Source organism: Malurus melanocephalus, unplaced genomic scaffold, assembly GCF_030028575.1.
Source record: "Malurus melanocephalus ecotype Western Australia unplaced genomic scaffold, MMel_1.1 scaffold_165, whole genome shotgun sequence".
Lineage (NCBI taxonomy): Eukaryota > Metazoa > Chordata > Aves > Passeriformes > Maluridae > Malurus > Malurus melanocephalus.
The window spans coordinates 630806-649133 of NW_026623397.1; the positions used below are offsets into that span (position 1 = coordinate 630806).

The window sequence follows — 18328 nt, forward strand, 5'->3', positions numbered from 1 at the left end:
GCTGGGGTGAGGAATGCCGTATCCTTGCCTTTTCGTACATCTAGCTATGGCGAGCGCCACCTGAGGTGGGCAAGCCTGCCGCTCAGGTCTCAGGTAGCCCTGCTCCTCTCTGCCCCAAGAAGGGTGCGCGCCTGTGGCGCAGGCTAGAACGCTTGYCCCTGCAGAGGGGCACCCTCCGGGGCAGCGGTGAGGGTGCGGACATCSGGCGCTGCCCGGGGCTGCCTTTGGAAGCCAGCGGGGCTCCTTCCCCGGGACAGACTCGGAGGGCAGCTCTCCGGCAGCGGCGAGCGCCGGCCGATGCAGCGCGGTGTGCCTGCCATGCAGCAGCGGGAGCGGCGGGAGCGCCTTCTGCCCGCGCCGCTGCACTCACGGCAAAGCCTGGGAAAAGTCCCTTTGGCTCAGCGGCGGCACAGCTCGCCTGCAGGAGCCGGCGGGAAGCAGAGGCGACCCGGTGAGCGGGCACCGCTGCGGGAAGGTGCTCCGCGAGGTGCAGGATCCGGGTGCGGAGGGGCAGCGTCCATGTTGTGCACACGGACACGCAGGGTGGCCGCGGGGGCTCGCTGCCGCCCGGGCGGGGGATCGCTGCCCCAGGGATCGCGGCACCAGGGCCGGGGCGGCCGGCCGGCAATGCCCGTGCCTTTGCCGGGGAGCTCTTCCGAGCGGCTGGGCGGCCGGCGCGGACACCTGTRCCCGTGTGCACCTAGAGAGGGACCCGAGAGAGGACGGGGTGAGCGATGTCCCCTCTCGCACCCTGCCAGGACTTGGAGCTCGCCACCACGCAGCGAGAGGCGCTCTGGGGGTRCCCCCAGCACTTTGGGCAGGGGCTCGGGGTGCGGATCCACAGCTCTTCYCCTCACCTGCGGGGCGGCGGGGGATGCGCGTAGTCCCCCTCCCACCCGGGGCCATCACAGGAGGTAAAGCCCTCACCCGGGGTAGCAGCACGCAAAGAAAATGTGCGGCAGAAACTTTCTGTCCCCTCTTCCCTCCCGAGCTGGACTCCGGAGGGTTACGAGGGAGAAGGAGGGAAGAAAGGAAGGGAGGGAGGGAAGAGAGGGGGTTAGACCGCTCTGCAACATTATTGGCTGCGTGGCCGGGCTGGTGCTCGCCGGGAGAGCATGCCCATTGGGGAGGTATAAAAGGTATAAAAGCCGGAGCGCCCGGCTTGTCTCCGCGCTCGTGGGGCAGCCAGCCGGGAGCAGCGGGGAGTGAGGCAGGGAGCCCCTTCGCCCCGACCAAGGGGACGCACTCAGTAAGCACAAAAGAGAGAGCCACCCAAGGGGCAGCCAAAGCAGGAGGAGAGAAAGAGAAGGGAAGAAAAAAAAAAAGGGTGAAAAACAACCCAGAAAAAAAAAGGAAAAAGAAAAAAGGAAGGAAAGGAAAGCGCTCGCTCGCTCTTTCTCTAGAATAACAAAATACCTAATCGTAACAAAATAACATCCTTCAGACAAAATCCAGCAGGGACTTGGTATACCAAAAAGGCAAGGCGAGGAGAACGTGCCAGGGCGCGGGGAAGGCAAGCCAAAGCCGCGATCGCTGCCAGGGCAGGAGAGCAGCATGTCAAGCGCCGGGGCACACACGGATGAGCGCTGCMGGCAGCCCGCCTTCCTCCCCGGCCCGCCGCCGCCGCAAGAAGTTGAGAGTAGCAGCGGCAGTGCCAAGGTAAGCGCCGCTCCGCGCTGCCGCTCCGCGGGCAGAGCGCGGTGGGATCTCCCGCGCCGTGCCGTGCAGAACCGTGCCGGGCAGAACCGTGCCGGGCAGAGCCGTGCCGTGCCACGCCGAGCCGTGCCGCCCCGGGCACCGCTGAGCCATCCCGAGCCGCGCCGGGCAGAGCCGCGCCGGCCCCGCTGCCCGCCGTCCCCACGCGTGTCACTAGAGGGACCCCTAGCGCCGACCCAGCCGCTGCCGGCGGGGCGGCCCCGCTGCGGTGGGGTGCGCGGGTATCCCCGGGGTCCCTCCCGCCGCCCGCGCCCGGCGGAGGGGATGCTGCCGGCGGGGATGCTGCCGGCGGGGCCGGCCGGGCGGCGGCGCGGAGCCGGCGCGGTCCCGCGTGGGGAGCGGTGGAGGGGCGGCAGCGTGTGCGGGTGGCCGCGGCCGTGCGGGGGCCGGGCCGGGGCTATGCGAGGTCACGCAGGGCTGCGCGGCCCCCGGCTGCCCGCGGCGTTCCCTTCTCTCGGGGCGGCTGCGGGAGCGCGGGGACGCGCGGGGAGGGGACCGGCGGTGCTCCCGCTCCGGAGAGCGGGGGGATTATTAAACTCTCTTCTGCAAAACACTGCGGTGTGTTCAGTCTCGGGAGGGATAAAAACAGAGAGGAAAAACAAGAAAGCGAAGCCAAAATGGAGTGAGAGTTAATGGTTGGCCTTCGCCTTTCTGTGATTTTTAAATTTTTTTTCTTCTTGTTCCTTCCCAATTGCTTTTCCCTACAGTAATTGTTTTAAAAGCACAACTTGGAAAGGTTTTGGCACTCTGTTGAGCAGTGGGGAATTGGGGCACATGAGGGAACTCGGATTTAGCGTAACTGTACCAGCAGATGTGGCTGCCTCGCCTCCAGCCAGCGGTACTTCAGCAGGCTTGCTGATACGCCAGGTCTCGCTAGGGTGGTGTGGAGCAATCAAGTGTGAAAACAAGGTTTGTGTGGGTGGTTTTAAACAGACACCTCGGGAGAGCCGCTGCTTTTAACCCAAGCTTCCTATGCAAAGTCTGTAGTTTTCTTCCAAATGCTGGGATGTGCTTGGGAGACCGAGGCCTGTTTTTCTTTGGGTTTGTTTATTGTCAGGTTGTGTGTGTATGTGGGTGGTTTTGTTTTTTTTTTTCCTTTTACTTTGCAGGGTTCAGCGTGTTGGGTTTTTTATTCCTCCACTTGCCTTGATTTAGAGAGGAGTTGAAGAGCCTGGGTCATGGGGTTTTGTTAAGGATGACTTTGTGCTAAGGACATCTGGAGGTATAAAACTGACTGACASTTTTGATTTGAGTTCCACTGTGCTGTTTTGGACCCAACTTGACAATTTTGGTGGGGGTGAATGGGTCAGAGCTGTAAATCTTGCTCCGTGTTGTTGACACCCACACAAGTTCACTCAGCCTTTCAAAGGGGCTATCCCAGCTCCTGTGAAAATTCATTAAGGGATAAAAGATTTGACACCGCGGGTCCCCTCCCACCGCTGCATGAAATTTGAGAGCCAAAATGTGTCTGCGTGTGTGTCCCAGTGCTCTTTCTGACAGGTGATCTTTTTTTCAGCCTGGCTGGAGGGCTGCTGCTTTGACCAGTCAAGCCGGAGTTGTCAGTGCGTGTCTTCCCCTTGGTTCCTATAGGTTTCAGCACGAGCCCAGCTTGCCTCATGGAGCACCAGAGAAAAGCATTTCTGTACTTTTCTTTTTTTAAATAAAGCAAACACAGCAGGTGAGGTCTTATTTTTAGAGGGACCGAGGAGTTGGTGTGTTTCCAGCAGTGCGTACGAGCACTGTAAGTGGCCCACCCTCTCCCAGCGTGTCCTGGGGCTGACCTCTCCGATCCTTCTTTGGATTGTCTTTGCTTTTAAAAGCTCATGAGTGTCTTAGCGGGGCAAAGCAATATTGGCCTCCCTCAGCACGGTGGTGTGAGGGGTCAGGAGAGTTGGGGGAGCACCAGGGGAGGAAGTCTGCCTTGGTATTACAGCCTGGCTCTGAAGGGGTTAAAGTCGCTCTGCCAAGACATAAAGCAAGTTCAACRTGTTGTGGGAATATCACTTGCCAGTAGACTCCAGTCACCACAGTTCCTGATTTAACAGCTTAACTTGCTGTTAACTTTCCCTGATATACTCCAGGTTTTGGGAGGGAATGCAGAAAGGAGAGAGGAACAATAAAGAAAGGAGTTAAGTGAGGCTACTAAAATGGACTTAAATCCCATCGCTGGGTCCTGCCAGCTGTCTTTAGAAGAGTTAAGCAAGATTGCATTTCCTTTTTTTTTTTTAATACAATAAATCAAATGTTTCTGGGCTGCATACCAAAATTTATGCAATACACTCTTATTCCCCAGTGGGGAGAGTAAATGGTACTGAATACCCCATTCACCTTTTTCAGCTTGATTTTTCCACAGGCACAGTAGTTCTCTTGCACCACATATAGATGTGGGGTGCAGGCAGCGCTTCCCTCCCTGCCCTGTCCCACAGGCAGAGGAGGCAGGTGCCTCTCTGAGCTCACAGGATGGGAAGCAGAAAGGTGACCTGCGGAGTGGGCTGCTGATGGGGACGAGCAGTGAAGACAMAAAAAGTGAGGGCTAAAAATAGTAGCAGTATTGCCAGCCTCAGCCATATGAATGTCATGCGAGCCAGGTGCCAAGAATCAGGAGGTGTTTTATTTTTTTTTCAAGCCTGAGCTAAACAGCAAAACCCCTGGTCTTCCTGAGTTGGTTTTATTTGCCTGAGACCTCAATGGTCAAAAAGTTTTGTGTTTTGAAGCTTGCTTCTTCCAATCTGTGGGTGGCTGGAAATGTCCTTTCTCCATCAGATGAAGAGAGGCACGGCATGAGGCTCCTATGCCTTCAGGTGCTGCTGGGCACCTCATCCCTGTGCCTCTGCCCAAGATGCAGCTCCTGGGTGGCTTTCAGCTGCCAAGGCACCTGCCTCTCACACTGGCTGCCATCATCCCTTTGCTCCTTGGCCCCTCGGGGTGTCATGGCCCGGTGCCCTGCACCCTCGGGGTGTCATGGCCCGGAGGTTGGGTTGCCCCGTGGGCGGGGGTGGCATTCACTTGGCACTTGTGAGGTTGGCACACACCCACATCCTGCTCCTTTGGGATTGCCACACTCAAAACTGGGTCAGCTCCCCATTCTCCTGGGGCTGTCCAAAGAGAGGAGTAATGCAGAGAGGCAGATGTTCAGCATCTCTCACAGCCAGTCTTCAGAGTAGCACAACATCAGTCTGCCCATTTATTTTTTGAAGGGGTGGAGTGTGAGGTATGTTGGGCTGTGCAAACTGGGGTTTTCCCCTCTGGCAAGTGCTGCTGGGTTTGGTCTGATTACTTTTCTTTCGCTGTGCTCCCTTTTGAACGCTGCACTGCTCCACAAAGAAGCAAGTTGGTTTTTGTTATTTTTCTTTTTGCTGTCCAAATCCAAATTTTACAGACTGGGCCATCTGTCAATTCCCTCCTACATTGTTCTGCTCATATTAAATTGCAATGAAGGCCAGACTGAAGAAGAAATTAGGTCAGACAGGAGGTTTTGTCTCTGTTTTTGGGGAGATGTTTGTTGCCCAAGAGGCATCGTGGTTTGGTTTGCTCAGCACAAGCCTGGATCCAAGGGATGCCTGAGCTGTACTCTGAGATTTGGCAACTGGGCCTTTTAGTGCATTGTGGCCTCTTGGCCCCCGACTCCCCAGCAGCTGGACAGAAAGTGTCGATCCAGCTGATTCAGCAGCAGATCCTGAAAAAATCCTCTAATGGTCTCGGGTGGGAGGGTGACTCTGCTGCAGACCTTCCTTGGGCTTGCTCCCAGCACACCACAGCCACACCACAACAGAGAKGACCCTCTCTGCTGGACCCGTCTGCTGGTTGGGGGCTGGCAAGAGGTGTTTGAGGGTCCCAGGCCATGCGTGCAGCAGCGTRTGCTGCAATACACAGGAGTTTCAAGGCAGCAGCAGCAGCATCCTGCATATGGCAGCTTTGGGCTGAGCTGGTTCCAGTGGAGCCTGRCTTGCTGTGGGGTGCTGGAGATGCAGGGGAAGGCAGGAGAGGGGCGTGAAGGATGGAGGGCAAAGCAGGCCCTCTCCAGGGAAGGAGAGGCCAGCAGTGTGTGCTGATACCTTGTCTGAGCTTGTTCTGTACTCATAATGCTGCTCCAGATGTGGGTTATTGAGAGGAGCTTCAGGTGTGATTCCCAGGATGGTACAGCTCACCTGTATGACCAAGAAATCCCTCTTGCATCACCCTCCTGCACACTGTGTGCGCTCCAAGCCCTCCTCAGGAGGAATCTGGTGCTCAGGYTATTGAGCATCTGTCATGTTCCACGCCGCCCTTCCCACTGCATCCTAAAGCTTTTAAACTCTCCCTGGGCACGTGAGGAAGAACGGCAGCCAGCATGGCTGGTTGAACCTGCTTTGGCAAGGATGGAACAGTGGTAGCTGTAGTCTCTCTCCTAGCAGARACAGGAGTACCTTGTGCTTTAGGGAAGTGGCCCACTTGCCTCTTGCTGCCTTAYTCCTGTTCCATTTCAAGTAAGAGAAACTTTCTAATAAAACACGAAGGTTTTTCCAACCATTGGTGTGAATTTGCTCCTGTTCCACAGCTGAGGAGACAATCCCTGTCCTCATGCTTGGACTGGAAACCAAAAGCTGTGCTGTTCCACGCTTCCAGTGGAAAACAAAGTCGTGGAGGCATTCATGGGGTTTCAACTCACCATGCTGAGCAGCATTTGGCCATGATAACTGAAGCCACATGCAACCTGTGCGGCTGGCATGGTGCTTGCAGCAGGTCATGGGCTGCAGGTACCCAGCTATGCCACGACACCCTGTTTTGGGGAGCAGCACCTGCTCTGGCAGCCATGGCAAGGTGGGTGCAAGCTCTCCTGCATGGGTGCTGCTCATCCCTGCCTGCAGAAGCATGTGAGGGAGGGAAGGATCAATTGAAAGGTTATCAGGACATGTTGAGCCACTGATGGCACCCTGGGAGCCTCTGGAGCCTTTGTGTGAACTCTGGGGGCATTTCCTCAGCGGAGTCAGTAGGGCCGAGGGAGAGGGTAGGGCTCGTGGTGTAGGGTTGTGTTGCAGCTCCATCAAACTGCAGCACTGGGTAGTAAATAAAGATGCTCTTTGCTTTGCTGCCTGGTTTCTCATTACACAGCTGCTGGAAGGAGCAGGGAGACGCCAAGGTGACAGCAGAGGATGGGCTGGTGGCTGCTGCGTGGGCAAAGGTGGGCTCAGTCGCATTTCACAGCTCCACAAGGGTAGCTGTGCTCTGGATGACAGCACCGGGGCTCTCCCTGTTCTGCCGCTCCAGGGGCGTTTCCTGGCCGGAGTTATGGGTGTGTGGGCACCCRGAAAGGGCTTGTGGTGGAGGCAGGGAAGGCTGCCAGGGGCTGCCTTGTGCTTGCAGCCGGGTTGTGCAGGAGCGGGTATTTTCCGAGGAGCACAAGTGTTTTTCCACAGAAGGTATCAGGTCTCCCCAGCTTCAAATATCGCCCGCTGACAAAATCTGGCTCTCCCCTTGCTTGGGAGCATCTCACCCCTTTCTTTAGACTGAATGTGGAGGAAAAATGGTGTTTGTCACCTGTRCCACCAAGCAGCCCCTTCTTGTGGGGGCTGGCTCTGGCTTGTGGGGGGCCAGCACGCAGCTTGCTCATTAGTGCCGATAGCCAGCATACACCTTTCTGGGGACAGGAGATTATGTGGGTGTCCTGAAGTCCCATATCAGTGCCTTCGATGGCAGCACTGGCTGGTGAAAAATCCATCATTCCAGCAATGAGTGCTGGCACTAACCTGAGACCTGGGGACACCAGCAATCAGGACCTGCATGTAAAAAWAAAAGGGCTGAGAAAGGGATGGGAGCAGGGTGGTTGGTCGGCTGTCAGTGGAGATCTGATGCTGCAGCACCAGGGGCAGGATCCCAGCAGAGAAGGTGATGCTGTACTCATGTTGGAGAGGCCCAATAAACACCCGTTGGCTACTTGATTAAAAAAATCAAGGTGATAAGTGTTGGTGGCAAAACTCTTCAGCTTGGCAGGATGGGGCCACAGCCTGGTGCCATCCCACTGTAAAACAGAACAAAGYCCCTGCACTGTGCTGAAGGGACCACGGCTACTGGAAAAGCTGGTTCTGGTCCCATCACCTGCYAATTTGAGACCAGTTTGTTCCCAGGGCTGCTGTCTGTCTTGTCCTGAGCTCTTTTGCCAGCCTTGCTGATCTCTGCCAGCCTGGGCTGAGCAATATTATGGGCACCAAAACTCAAGCAGGAGGAATGCCCTCCACAGACCACCCAGACCTTGAAACCTCTGTTTTGGCTTTTCCTGCTGCTGATCCCTGTCCTCCTGCTGTTCAGTAGAGCTCATSACTTKTAAGCATGATGCATTTCTATCAGTGACAATTGGAGCTATGTGCTACTAAAAATTCGGGAKCAAGGGTGTCTTTATTGCTAGCAGGACCGTAGTGGGGCCTCGTGGGAGCTGGGCTAATTTCCTGGCTGCGCTGCAGACTTCCCCTGTGACCTTGGGCGAGTCATTTAATCTATCCTGGGCTTCGGCTCCATCTCCGAGCATCCCGGGGGGGTGAGGTAATATTCATTAACTGATATTATTCTCGAGTTGCTCAGATGCTACGGTGATGAAAGCTGGATGTGAAACCTGCGGCTTGGTTGAATATTAGCAAGCAGAGGAGATGCTCTGCTTGAGATTTGGTTTTTTTGAGATTTGCTATTCTGACATGCTTCTCTTCCTTTTGAGCTTACCTTTCTGGTCAAACCCAGCGTTATTTGGTTGTATGTGTACTGTGCAGCTCGTCACTGAGGGTCTATAATGCCTTGAACCATCCATGGGTTTTGCCCCAGCTGTTTGCTGGAGCCAAGTCAGGGAAAGTCTTTGGGCTAGTTAGGAAATACCCAKGGAGTTTCTTTTTTAATGCTCTTCACCATTTGACACCGCCTTGGCCTTCCCTAGTGATGYCTCAGGTGTGTTTCCCATGGGACCATATTGTTCCTGAGGGATATCTTCTCAGTCCCAACTCTTGTCARCAAACATAGCTTGTGCAATCAGCCTCTTGATTGCTTGAGTCTCATCTCTCTCACRTGCCCGGGACAAAAGCTGTTCTTCCCAACTTTCCTCAAAAGCAGCTCTAGGACAGGTTGAAGCTTTATTTGTTGGATATGTTTTCAGACAGGGAATGAAAAGCTGTCATCAGAAGAGGAAAATGAAATTACCTTCTGATAATAATATGAATTAATTCCCTTTTGAAAGGCAGGGGGGGKAATAAAAAAATCACACCATCAAAAGAGCAGGGGGAATAAAAGCCCGTTAGAGGTAGGCTGAAGTGGGATTTTCCAATGGAAAAACTGCTTCAATGCAAACCTTGTCCACCCGGAGCTGCTGCACAGGGAGCTGGCCTCACCCCAGCAGCACCTCCACACGTCTGGGCATCACTCRCTGCGCGCCGTGGGTGGGGGCACGGCCCGGGGAGGGGGCACGGAGGGTCTGTCCCGCGGTGCTAAACGCTGTGCCTCTGTCCCCAGGTGCAGAGGATGTGCGCGGCCAGGCAGATGCTGCTGCTGCTCCTGGCGTTCCTGGCCTAYGCCCTGGATTCGGCCGCCGCCTACGGCACGGCGGAGACCCTCTGCGGYGGAGAGCTGGTGGACACGCTGCAGTTCGTCTGCGGGGACAGGGGCTTCTACTTCAGTAAGTGCCRGGCAGCTGCCAGCAGCGGGCAGGGGCTGGGAGGGAAAGGAGGGGTTTCCCATGTGCTTCCCATGAGTTCATTGTATGGGCCAGCGGGCCGGGAGAGGAGCAAAGCAAYGGACATATCCAGGGTGGCATGACTCCACCTGGCACTGGGTCTGGGGTCTGTTGGGTACCATAGGCAAGCTGGGTCCCATGTGTGATGCTCGGGAAGGTCGAATGTGTCTGTGGAACCATATGAGGCTGGTTCACCAGTGATTAGGGCAAGTCATTACCATAACTAGGATGTCTGTAGCCAGCACTCTGCTGAGCTTGGGTCCTGGTTTGTTTTGAAACTTCACTGCTTAAGCRTTGCGCTCTGACAGCAGGCAGGAAGCTGAGTGCTTTCCCTTCCCAGGCAGGCTTTGCTTGGGTATAGCAGCACCTTCTAGGCTGCTCCCAAAACTTTGGGATGTAGCTTTGTGACCTCCCAGCTACCTGCTGATGAACTTGTTGCTGAAGAGTGATGTTTTACCCTTTTCCAGTGCAGCTAATGCAAGAAAATAGACATTCCTGTTGTGTGCAGTGTGYAGATGGTTTCAGACCAGCTGGCTGCAGTGAGCTTTCCACCGGGTTGCTTTGGGTGCTTGGACCACTGGCAGTACAGTGGATTAGCTGGGAAAGAGGGAGGATGAGGAGTGAACTGGTGGCAACAGATGCTYTGTAATTTGTGGGCAAAGGTGCCTCACTTCATTTTGGTGTTTGGGGGCCCTGCTTTGCTTGGGAGCCTTGCTCCGCACTGAGGACTGAATCACAGAGTGACTGACTACAGGAAAGATGCAAAGCTGTTTGGGGGAGAAGAGGATGGAGATACCAGCTGCACAGAGTCCCATGCATTTGGCAGTCTTGCCTCTGCCCTGGGAAAGGGAATTTAAGYCACTTTCAAGTAAACAGGGTGGGGTTTTTTTGAGTAGTGGATTTGAGAGCCAGCCTCCCTCTTGTTCCAGGTTGCCTATTCAGGCAACAAGGGGCAAAGTTAGGAAACGACTTTGGATGTCCTTTTCCAACCTGGCTGTCCCTTTCCAACCTGGATGCTTTGCCAGACTTGTCTGGTGCTGCCTGCTGAGGCTGGGCAGAGAGGCACAGGGATGCCACACGCAGCCACAGCAGGGTTCAGGCTTTCAGGATGTGTCATTTTGGGCGGGTGGTCAGGCTGCAGGTGGCTTTGCAGCTCTCTGGGAGCGGTCACCCTGCCCCACCCTGGCTGAGCAGCAGGGTCTTCTCATGGCTCTCTGGATGCTGTGGGCAGGTGGCACTTTTGGGGTTGCTCTGGGCACACTTCCTTCCCGTGATGGAGCCAAGCCGTGAGGGTTTGCGTGTCAGCTGCCTTTCCTCTTTTCATCTCCCCCTTCCCTCACCGGCATGGCGAGGATGCAAGTACTTCTCCTGCTCTCACAGCTCTTCCTCTCCTTCTATAGAAGAGCATGTGTCTTCCTCCCTGCTTTCTCTTCCCTCCTCCCTCTCTCTGGGGATGAAAGGGAATGGGGCTTTTGTTTTAAGGTCAAACTGACCTCTTTTCACCTCAAATAACCCAGCTGCCCAGGCCAAAATAAAAACACTTTTGAAGGCAGACAAGTCTCTTAGTGCCAAGTGGCCAGTCTGGTGCTTGCAAGGGGGTTCTTGCTTTAATTTTTTGTCCCCCTCCCTGTTTCATCTTTTTGAATATTTCAGGTGAGCCTAGGTGCTGGGGATGAAGCATAGGTCCCCCAGTCCAATGTTTTAACCCTTTCAGCATCTGACCAGCCAGTGCTGTAAAGGGCTGAAGAGGTTTGGGCAATGCYTTTACTTGATGAGGGTTTTGGACACCGCATTTCCCCCTCTACCTCCATCAGTTGGCCTTATAACTGATTAATTCTGTCCATGTTCATCTTCCCTCCTAAACCCTCATGGCCACACTGGTGTCACCCCATAGATGCAATAGGGCACAGTTATGTCACATAATCCTGGGTTTATGTCTTAAAACTGGGCCTGGGTTTGTCATGAGCGCCTCACAGCATGTGGTRTGTGACCTGATGGGCACCCTGTACTAAAGCAGCCGGTCACATGGGAAGTAAAGGACTTGGGCAGCTTTGTCCTGTGTGTACCCGAGGGCCCCACTTGCTGAACGAGGGTTGTTGAAGCACCTGACTGATAATATTAGAGAAAAGAAAAACGGTATGAAAATCTATTATTGTTTTTTTGCTGAAGCAGTTATTCAGGAACTTGTGATGCTCTGCACTCTCACTTTGCTAGTGGAGCTGGCTGTGAAATCCAGTGCTGCTTGCACCGATGGAAGGGGCGGCGTGTACGGATGTTGCCCTGGGAGACATGGTGGCTGCCAGATGCTCGGGGCTGAGAAGGCTGGAGCTTCCTCCTCGAGCTGGGGCTGCAGAAGGGTTGCGGCAGCTGTGGGGCACGGTGGACATGGTGGTGCCCACCCTGCATCGTATCCCAGGCCCGCCTGGGCAGGCTAGAGCTGGAACTGAGCGCGCTTTGCTCCGCGCCAGCGGTGCCTCCTCTTTGTGGGTTTTAAGGCTTTCGGCCTGGCCAGCAGCTGCTGTCACTGTGGTGGCTTCCTGCCGACGCAGGGACAGCGGCACAGCCCACGCAGGGATGCTGAGGCTGGCCTGGAGCGAAAAGCGGGGCAGGTCGAGAGGAAGCCTCGGCCCTCAAGTTGCTGTCATGCAGCGCTGGCAGGGAGGGAGAAGGGGCTGCAGGGGGAGAGGCGGCCGATTTCTCTGTAAACAACAGCTCCTGTTTCCTCCTTTCCAACAGCTGATAAGAATTTAGCTCTTTGCAGCCGCTTGTGCTGACGGGGCACATTCTTGCGCACCCGCCGCTCCTCCGAATAATACTAGGAAAAAGCAGGGGGGAAAGTGTGGTGCCGGGGTGGGGGAGGGCCAGGCCGGGGGCACTGGGACGGGGCCCGGTGCTGCACAAAGGCCCCCTTGTTGCTCCCAACATTCCTGCGACAGGGGCACGGGGACTGTTTACACCCAAAGTCCCCTTCCACTCGGCTGACCGCCTGATTGACCGGAGGAGAGGGGACCCAGCCAGGGTGGCACCAGCACCGCGCACCCCTCCCCGCAGCATCTGTTCGGCCCTGGCGAGAGCGGGGAGCCCGGAGCCATGGGGTGTTTATGCGAGGGAAGGGATCCTCCTGTGCCCCATGGCTCTGGCACGGTGGCACAGCTGAGCTGCAGGTACGTGGCTTCTGGGCTCTCCCAGGAACAAGTTTRGCTTTGTGCCGCTTCTGGGACGCCCTGTCAGGAAAATCTGTACCTAGGCAGGAATAACCCCAGGCAGCTGGAGGGTTTCACACCACTGGGTTTGCATCACTGGACTTTGCATCTCCAGGCTCGTCCCCTCGGCAGCGCTGCRGAAGGTTTTGTGAAGCACAGTTTTGGGGAAAAGGGAACCCAGCCATTCATTGAGGGCCGGGAGGAAGCGTGTTTCCTCCGCAGGAAGCGGTCGTTGCTGTGATGGGAAGTGGCTCGTGTGCCCCGGTGGTGCCGCAGCCTGCTGCCCGCACAGTTCTCCCCTGCGGGCGAGGGACTGAACGGCAAAGCCCTCCCTGGGTTTGGCAGTGGCGGTAAAGTGAGATCCCACCCACGGGCAAAAGCCAGGGGATTCAACCTTTAGTCCCTGTGTAAATTGTGTTACGGAACAAACGCTGCTCYCAATCCAGGTCTGCAGCAATATTGCTGCTAGCCAGCAATGTCCTGTTGTCTCCAGGTACTTTCTGTGATTAAATCCCTGTTTGTTTTGTTTGTCTATTCTTTTTCCTGAAGTAACGGAGGATTGTTGTGGTGTTTGGCGAGATCCGTACGGACAATTATGTAATGGGAAATGTGCCCTATCGGAGAGTCGCCGTGGAGCTGGCAGCGGTGCCAGCAAGAGGAACGGCTGGCAGCAGCTCTGTGCAGGACAGGAAGGGCAGCACATCGGGGCTGGGGGCCACACGTGTGCCTGATGGCTGGGCAGGGGCAGCAGGGAGGGAGGAGGATGCCATTCCACCGTGGTGGTCTCTGCTGGGAGCCCACCCTGGCAGTGCCACACTTGGGCATTTGCAAACGCACACTGACATGATTTACCCACACCAGAAATCGCCCTCGATGGCACRGTGGTGAATATGGTCCCGCTTTGCTCGTTGTTTTTTCCTCTCCTCTTCTTTCCAAACAAACACATAACTGCAAGTGGGAAACTTCTGTTTTTGAGAGGAGCTATGTAACCTTTGAAAACCTCAACTTCTCCTCAAACCATGTGTGTCATCACTTGTGCAACCTTCTGTTCAGCGGGAGTGTGAATGTAGCCCTTAGGGGATGTGCTAGCAAGAGGGGGTGACTTGAATTTTTTCTCTTTCCCTTCTAAACGCTCCTTCTGCCCATGTCAGGATGCTTTTGTGGAGCAGCTTAATGCTTCAGCAGCCTGCCATGCTTCGAGCTGGGCACTGATAGGAGCTGAACAGGGGCTGTGTGTAGTRCAGAATGTTGGTGGCAGTGCACCTCTCTCACGGGTCTCACTGGGCTTTGCATGCATGGTRAATACATGCAGCTGGCCCCAAGCTGGTTCCTGTCGGGTGATGTGTTTGTTTGTGTGACCTCTGAGCATGGTGGAAATGCACCAGCATGGATCAGAAGGCTGCTGGTCTATGGGGGCACAAATGATTTTAACAGAGCAACAGCCAGGCACTGTCRTGGTATTTTCCGTGCCTGCATTGCACATCTGGGGCTGCTCCTCACATGTGGGGTTACACTGTGTGCACAGAGAACTGTGCTTTGCACTTTGTGTCGAGGCACATCCAGGGTGGGATACCCTGCAGGGAAAGCCATCAGCTCCCTGCAAACCAGCCTTAAAACCTCACTGAGGCCTTATACTTGAGTGCCTGCTTCATCAGGAGTGCCAGAGGTGGGGATCATGGGTCATGCACAGGGCCAGTGTGGACAGTTGTGTGTGTTCCTGCAGGTCAGCTGGGAGGTGAGGGCTCAGCATGCCACGGTGAGCAGTGTTGGGCATTGTGCTTACACCACTCACTCTCAGTTTGTCCCACGCCCAAAATCTCCTGGCTGGGATGTGGTACCGGATYCTGTTTGCAATCTCCACTGGTGCTGGCCTCTGTTTGCCTCCCTTGGAGCACCTTGTGCTGGGCAGAGGTGCTCGTGGCAATGTGCAGAAACCTGGCTGCAAATCCTACAACCACACAAGGGCATAACATGCTATGTGCAAAAGCATGGAGAACACCCTTTTGTTTTGGGCCAGTTTATATTTTGGAAGTCACAATTCCCAAGCAAATGTGCTTTGCATCCGAAATTCAACTTTACTTCTCTTTTACTTCAAGAGGGGGAAGAAATACGGTAAAACTGATGTAAGCTTTTCCTCTGGAGTGCTTTGGCCATGATTAAGCTATGACAYGAAATGCACTTGGTCATTGCTGCACCAGACATGGACTTTTGCATCCTTCTGCAGGCAGAAATGGGAGAGGAGCCCTTATTAAAAGATTAAGTTTAATAGCTATTCTTGGCGGCTGTAGGAGCCTCTATTCTTTCTGCAGCTGTCTCAGAGCTGTCCCATCTGGTAAAATTTAGCCTCCTTGGTTCGCTTCACCTGCCTGAGTGTTGATCTGGCAGAGAGAGGTTGGCAGCCGCAACGCTGTGCTGCTTCTTTCTAATAAAATTCGCTTGCCAGGATCAACATCGGAGACGGTCGCAGTAATCGGCGCAGCGCTGGCGGTCAGGCTGGGCTTGAGCTTCCTTGCCTCAGCTGCGCCCAAAAAGGCCACCCATGCCAGAGATCCAGGAGGGAGATAAACCCTCATCATTTAAAGTGCCTTTAAACCGCTGCTGGAGGCACGTGTTGGCATCAATAGCGTTTGTCTGGGGAAATCCTAACGTGAGACTTGGCAGGTTTGCGGGCATGTGTCAGCTGGTGTGGGAAAAGCGCTGCTGGTTTTGGAGGATGTGGAACCCACCAATCCCTGCATCCCAGGCGGAGGGATGCCTGCAAGGGGACGGGTGCTGTGGAGTTGGGGACAGGGTCCAGGCTGGGTTGGTGGCTAATGCCAGGGTCTCTGCTGTTGCAGGCAGACCGGTGGGACGAAATAACCGGCGGATCAACCGGGGGATCGTGGAGGAGTGCTGCTTCCGGAGCTGCGACCTGGCTCTGCTGGAAACGTACTGCGCCAAGTCTGTCAAGTCGGAGCGTGACCTCTCCGCCACCTCCCTGGCGGGCCTGCCGGCACTCAGCAAGGTGAGGAGGCTGTGCAGGGACRGTGGCCCTCCTCTGAAAAAAACAGAGAGAGAAAGGATGGGAAGGCCGTGGGTGGAGAGGACAAACCCCAGCTGCAAGGTCTGATGTTTCTGCAGAGCTTTTGAGAGGCAGCCACGACTGGCAAGTCTAGCCAAATAGCCTGCCAAAAGTCAGCTGTTAGTAAGGTGGGGAGCCAGAGTCACAGAGGGTCACCGTGGGCCAGGTCACAGAGTCATGGAGTGGTTTGGGTTGGAAGTGACTTTTAAAGGTCATCTAGTGCAACCGCCCTGCGATAAGCATCAACTGGATCGGGTTGCTCAGCRCCCTGTCCAACCTGTGGCTGCTTCCAGGGATGAGGCAATATTTCCATGGGATGGATGGAGGTCCAAGAAGGGAATCCCCATCTGGAGAATGGGCAGGCTTGAGTGTAGGCTAACACTGCTCTCCCTCTCCTTGCAGGACAGCTTCCAGAAGCCCTCACATGGCAAGTATTCCAAGTACGACGTGTGGCAGAAGAAGAGCTCGCAGCGGCCGCAGCGGGATGCGCCCAACATCCTGCGGGCTCGCCAGTACCGGTGGCAGGCGGAGGGGCTGCAGGCGGCCGAGGAAGCCAAGGCGCTGCACCGTCCCCTCATCTCCCTGCCCAGCCAGAGGCCCCCGGCGGCGCGAGCCTCCCCGGAAACGGCTGGCCCCCAGAAATGAACTCTGACCAGCTGTCTCGATTTTTGATCTCCTGGGGGAGGGCGGGAGGACTGGTGATTCCCGACCCCCAAGCCCCTCCGTCCCCGGGGCTGCTGAGCCGAGGAGCGGGGCGGCGGGGCACCCTCACGCCGCTCCGGCCCCAACCAAACAACTGACACAGCAAGGAGGGGATGGCGGCGGCGGTGGYGAGCGGCACCGCTCCCACGGCATCTTCCTTTTGGGGTGGGGGGGAGGGTTGTTTCGTTTCCCACACCTGTTTCGTTACCCCGCGCCCCCAGTGTTTCCAAACCTGTACTTGCAAAGGGACAGTTTGGCACTTGAACTTTTTGCTGCCGGGTGCTGCGTGACATCCCCGGTGCCAATGCCAGAAGACAAAAGAAAGAGCAAGAGGGAAAAAGGATATGAAGTTAAATTCTTTTTTTAATCTTTTTTTTCTCGAGAAGAGTCCATTCCGTGTCTTTCTTGACAATAAAGAGAAAAAAAAAAACCACAATAGAACGGGGAGAAATACTGAGGGATAAATTTTTTTTGCCTCATTCCCACCCCACTTTTTTCTTCTTTATTGTTTTTTTTTTTCTTTTGGTTTTTCTTATTTTTATAACTTTCTTTTGCACCTTTAAAAGAAAAACGTACCTGAGAAGAAGTTCTGAGGAGCCCCCATCTGCGTTTTTGTGTGTGTGCTTCATTACAAGATTCCAAATCGACTTGCACCTTTTTGAAATCACCGATGACGGGAGAAAGAGAGGAAGGGGAGAGAGAAAGCAAGAGAGMAGGAAAAGGAAAGGGGAAAGAAGAAAAAAAAAGAAAAAAGTGAGCTGATGCTCACTTTAAATGGAGGAGGCGTCTGCATTGCACATTTGCCACGGATTTAGTTGATTTATATATATAATATATTATATAACTTTTTTGGCAAAAAAGCACTATTTTTATGGGACATTTTGTGTAGTATCTGAAGAGGGATTGTAATGTTTAAAATGTGTTATGGTGCTAAAGTAAGTTGGAAGGGAAAAAACCCAGAAATAGCAAGGGAGGGTGGGGAGGGAAGGACAAGATAGCGAATACTGAACTTGAAATTTTAGCTTTTCGTTTTAGGAAAAGTGTGATAAATGTGTTTCTTTTCTCTTCTGAAATATAGCTTGGTCATGACCATATGAGCTAGTTGGCTGTTACTCATGTACACAGATACACGCACACACAGAAATACATCGACACGCATCCTTTTTTTTTTTTTTTTTTAAAAAAAACAAAACAAACAACAAAACCACCGCAACTTAGACTAAAAGGGAACTGTTCTGGAGACAAACTATTTCGAATGGTGAAGGTGTTGCCGGTTAGAACTCAAGGCCCTGCTTCTGCACGAACGCCCTGGCAGAGCTTCGCTTCCCGAGCCACGGGGAATCTCGCTCTTCCCCATCCTTGCTGGAGTGACGACGCTCCAGCGAGCGGGCGGGCGGCCCTCGACACTGAGCCCCTGCAGAAGCAGCAGTTCCACGCCCTGCCATCTCCTTTTCCTTCTCTTGCCCTTTGCGTCCTTCTCGCAGGACCCTGGTGTCCCTGCCCCGCGCCCCCTGCCCTCCTCCGGGGCCGCGCAGGAGGAGCTGCACGGGATGGGGGGGACAGGCAAAGTCTCTGGCCTGAGGCTCAGGACTCGGTGAGCGGATGGGTTTGAGAGGTGGGCACAGGGCTGTAAAATAGGTTGGGTTTAAAATAATATATATTATCTGTCTAGGAACCGTAAAAGGGGGGGGAATCAATTACATCTCCCTAATATACTCTCACTTGCTAATAAAATGGGGACACTCTGTTAACCARTTCTGTACTTGCTTTGTCTTATATATCCATACATTTAAAACATAAAAAAAAAAGACTACTTGAATTGTATTCTGTTTCGTGGTTTGGAGGGGAGGGCTAGGGGGAGTCTTGAGAGGGGGAGGATTTTAATGTATAATCCTTTTGTTTGTTATTACCTTGCAATGTTGAGCCATGAAGCCTTTGTTTAAAAAAAAAAAAAAAAAA

At 54.5% G+C, this 18328-nt stretch overlaps 1 protein-coding gene across 1 annotated transcript; it reads left to right on the plus strand.

Annotated features, from left to right (window-relative positions):
* The first annotated feature begins 1146 nt into the window (after positions 1-1146).
* Positions 1147-18322, plus strand: IGF2 (insulin like growth factor 2). Its single transcript, XM_057372154.1, has 4 exons — positions 1147-1659; positions 9184-9346; positions 15444-15610; positions 16070-18322. The coding sequence occupies exons 1-4, from the start codon at positions 1555-1557 to the stop codon at positions 16310-16312; spliced, it is 678 nt and encodes a 225-aa protein (XP_057228137.1). The 5' UTR covers positions 1147-1554; the 3' UTR covers positions 16313-18322.
* Positions 18323-18328: the final 6 nt, after the last annotated feature.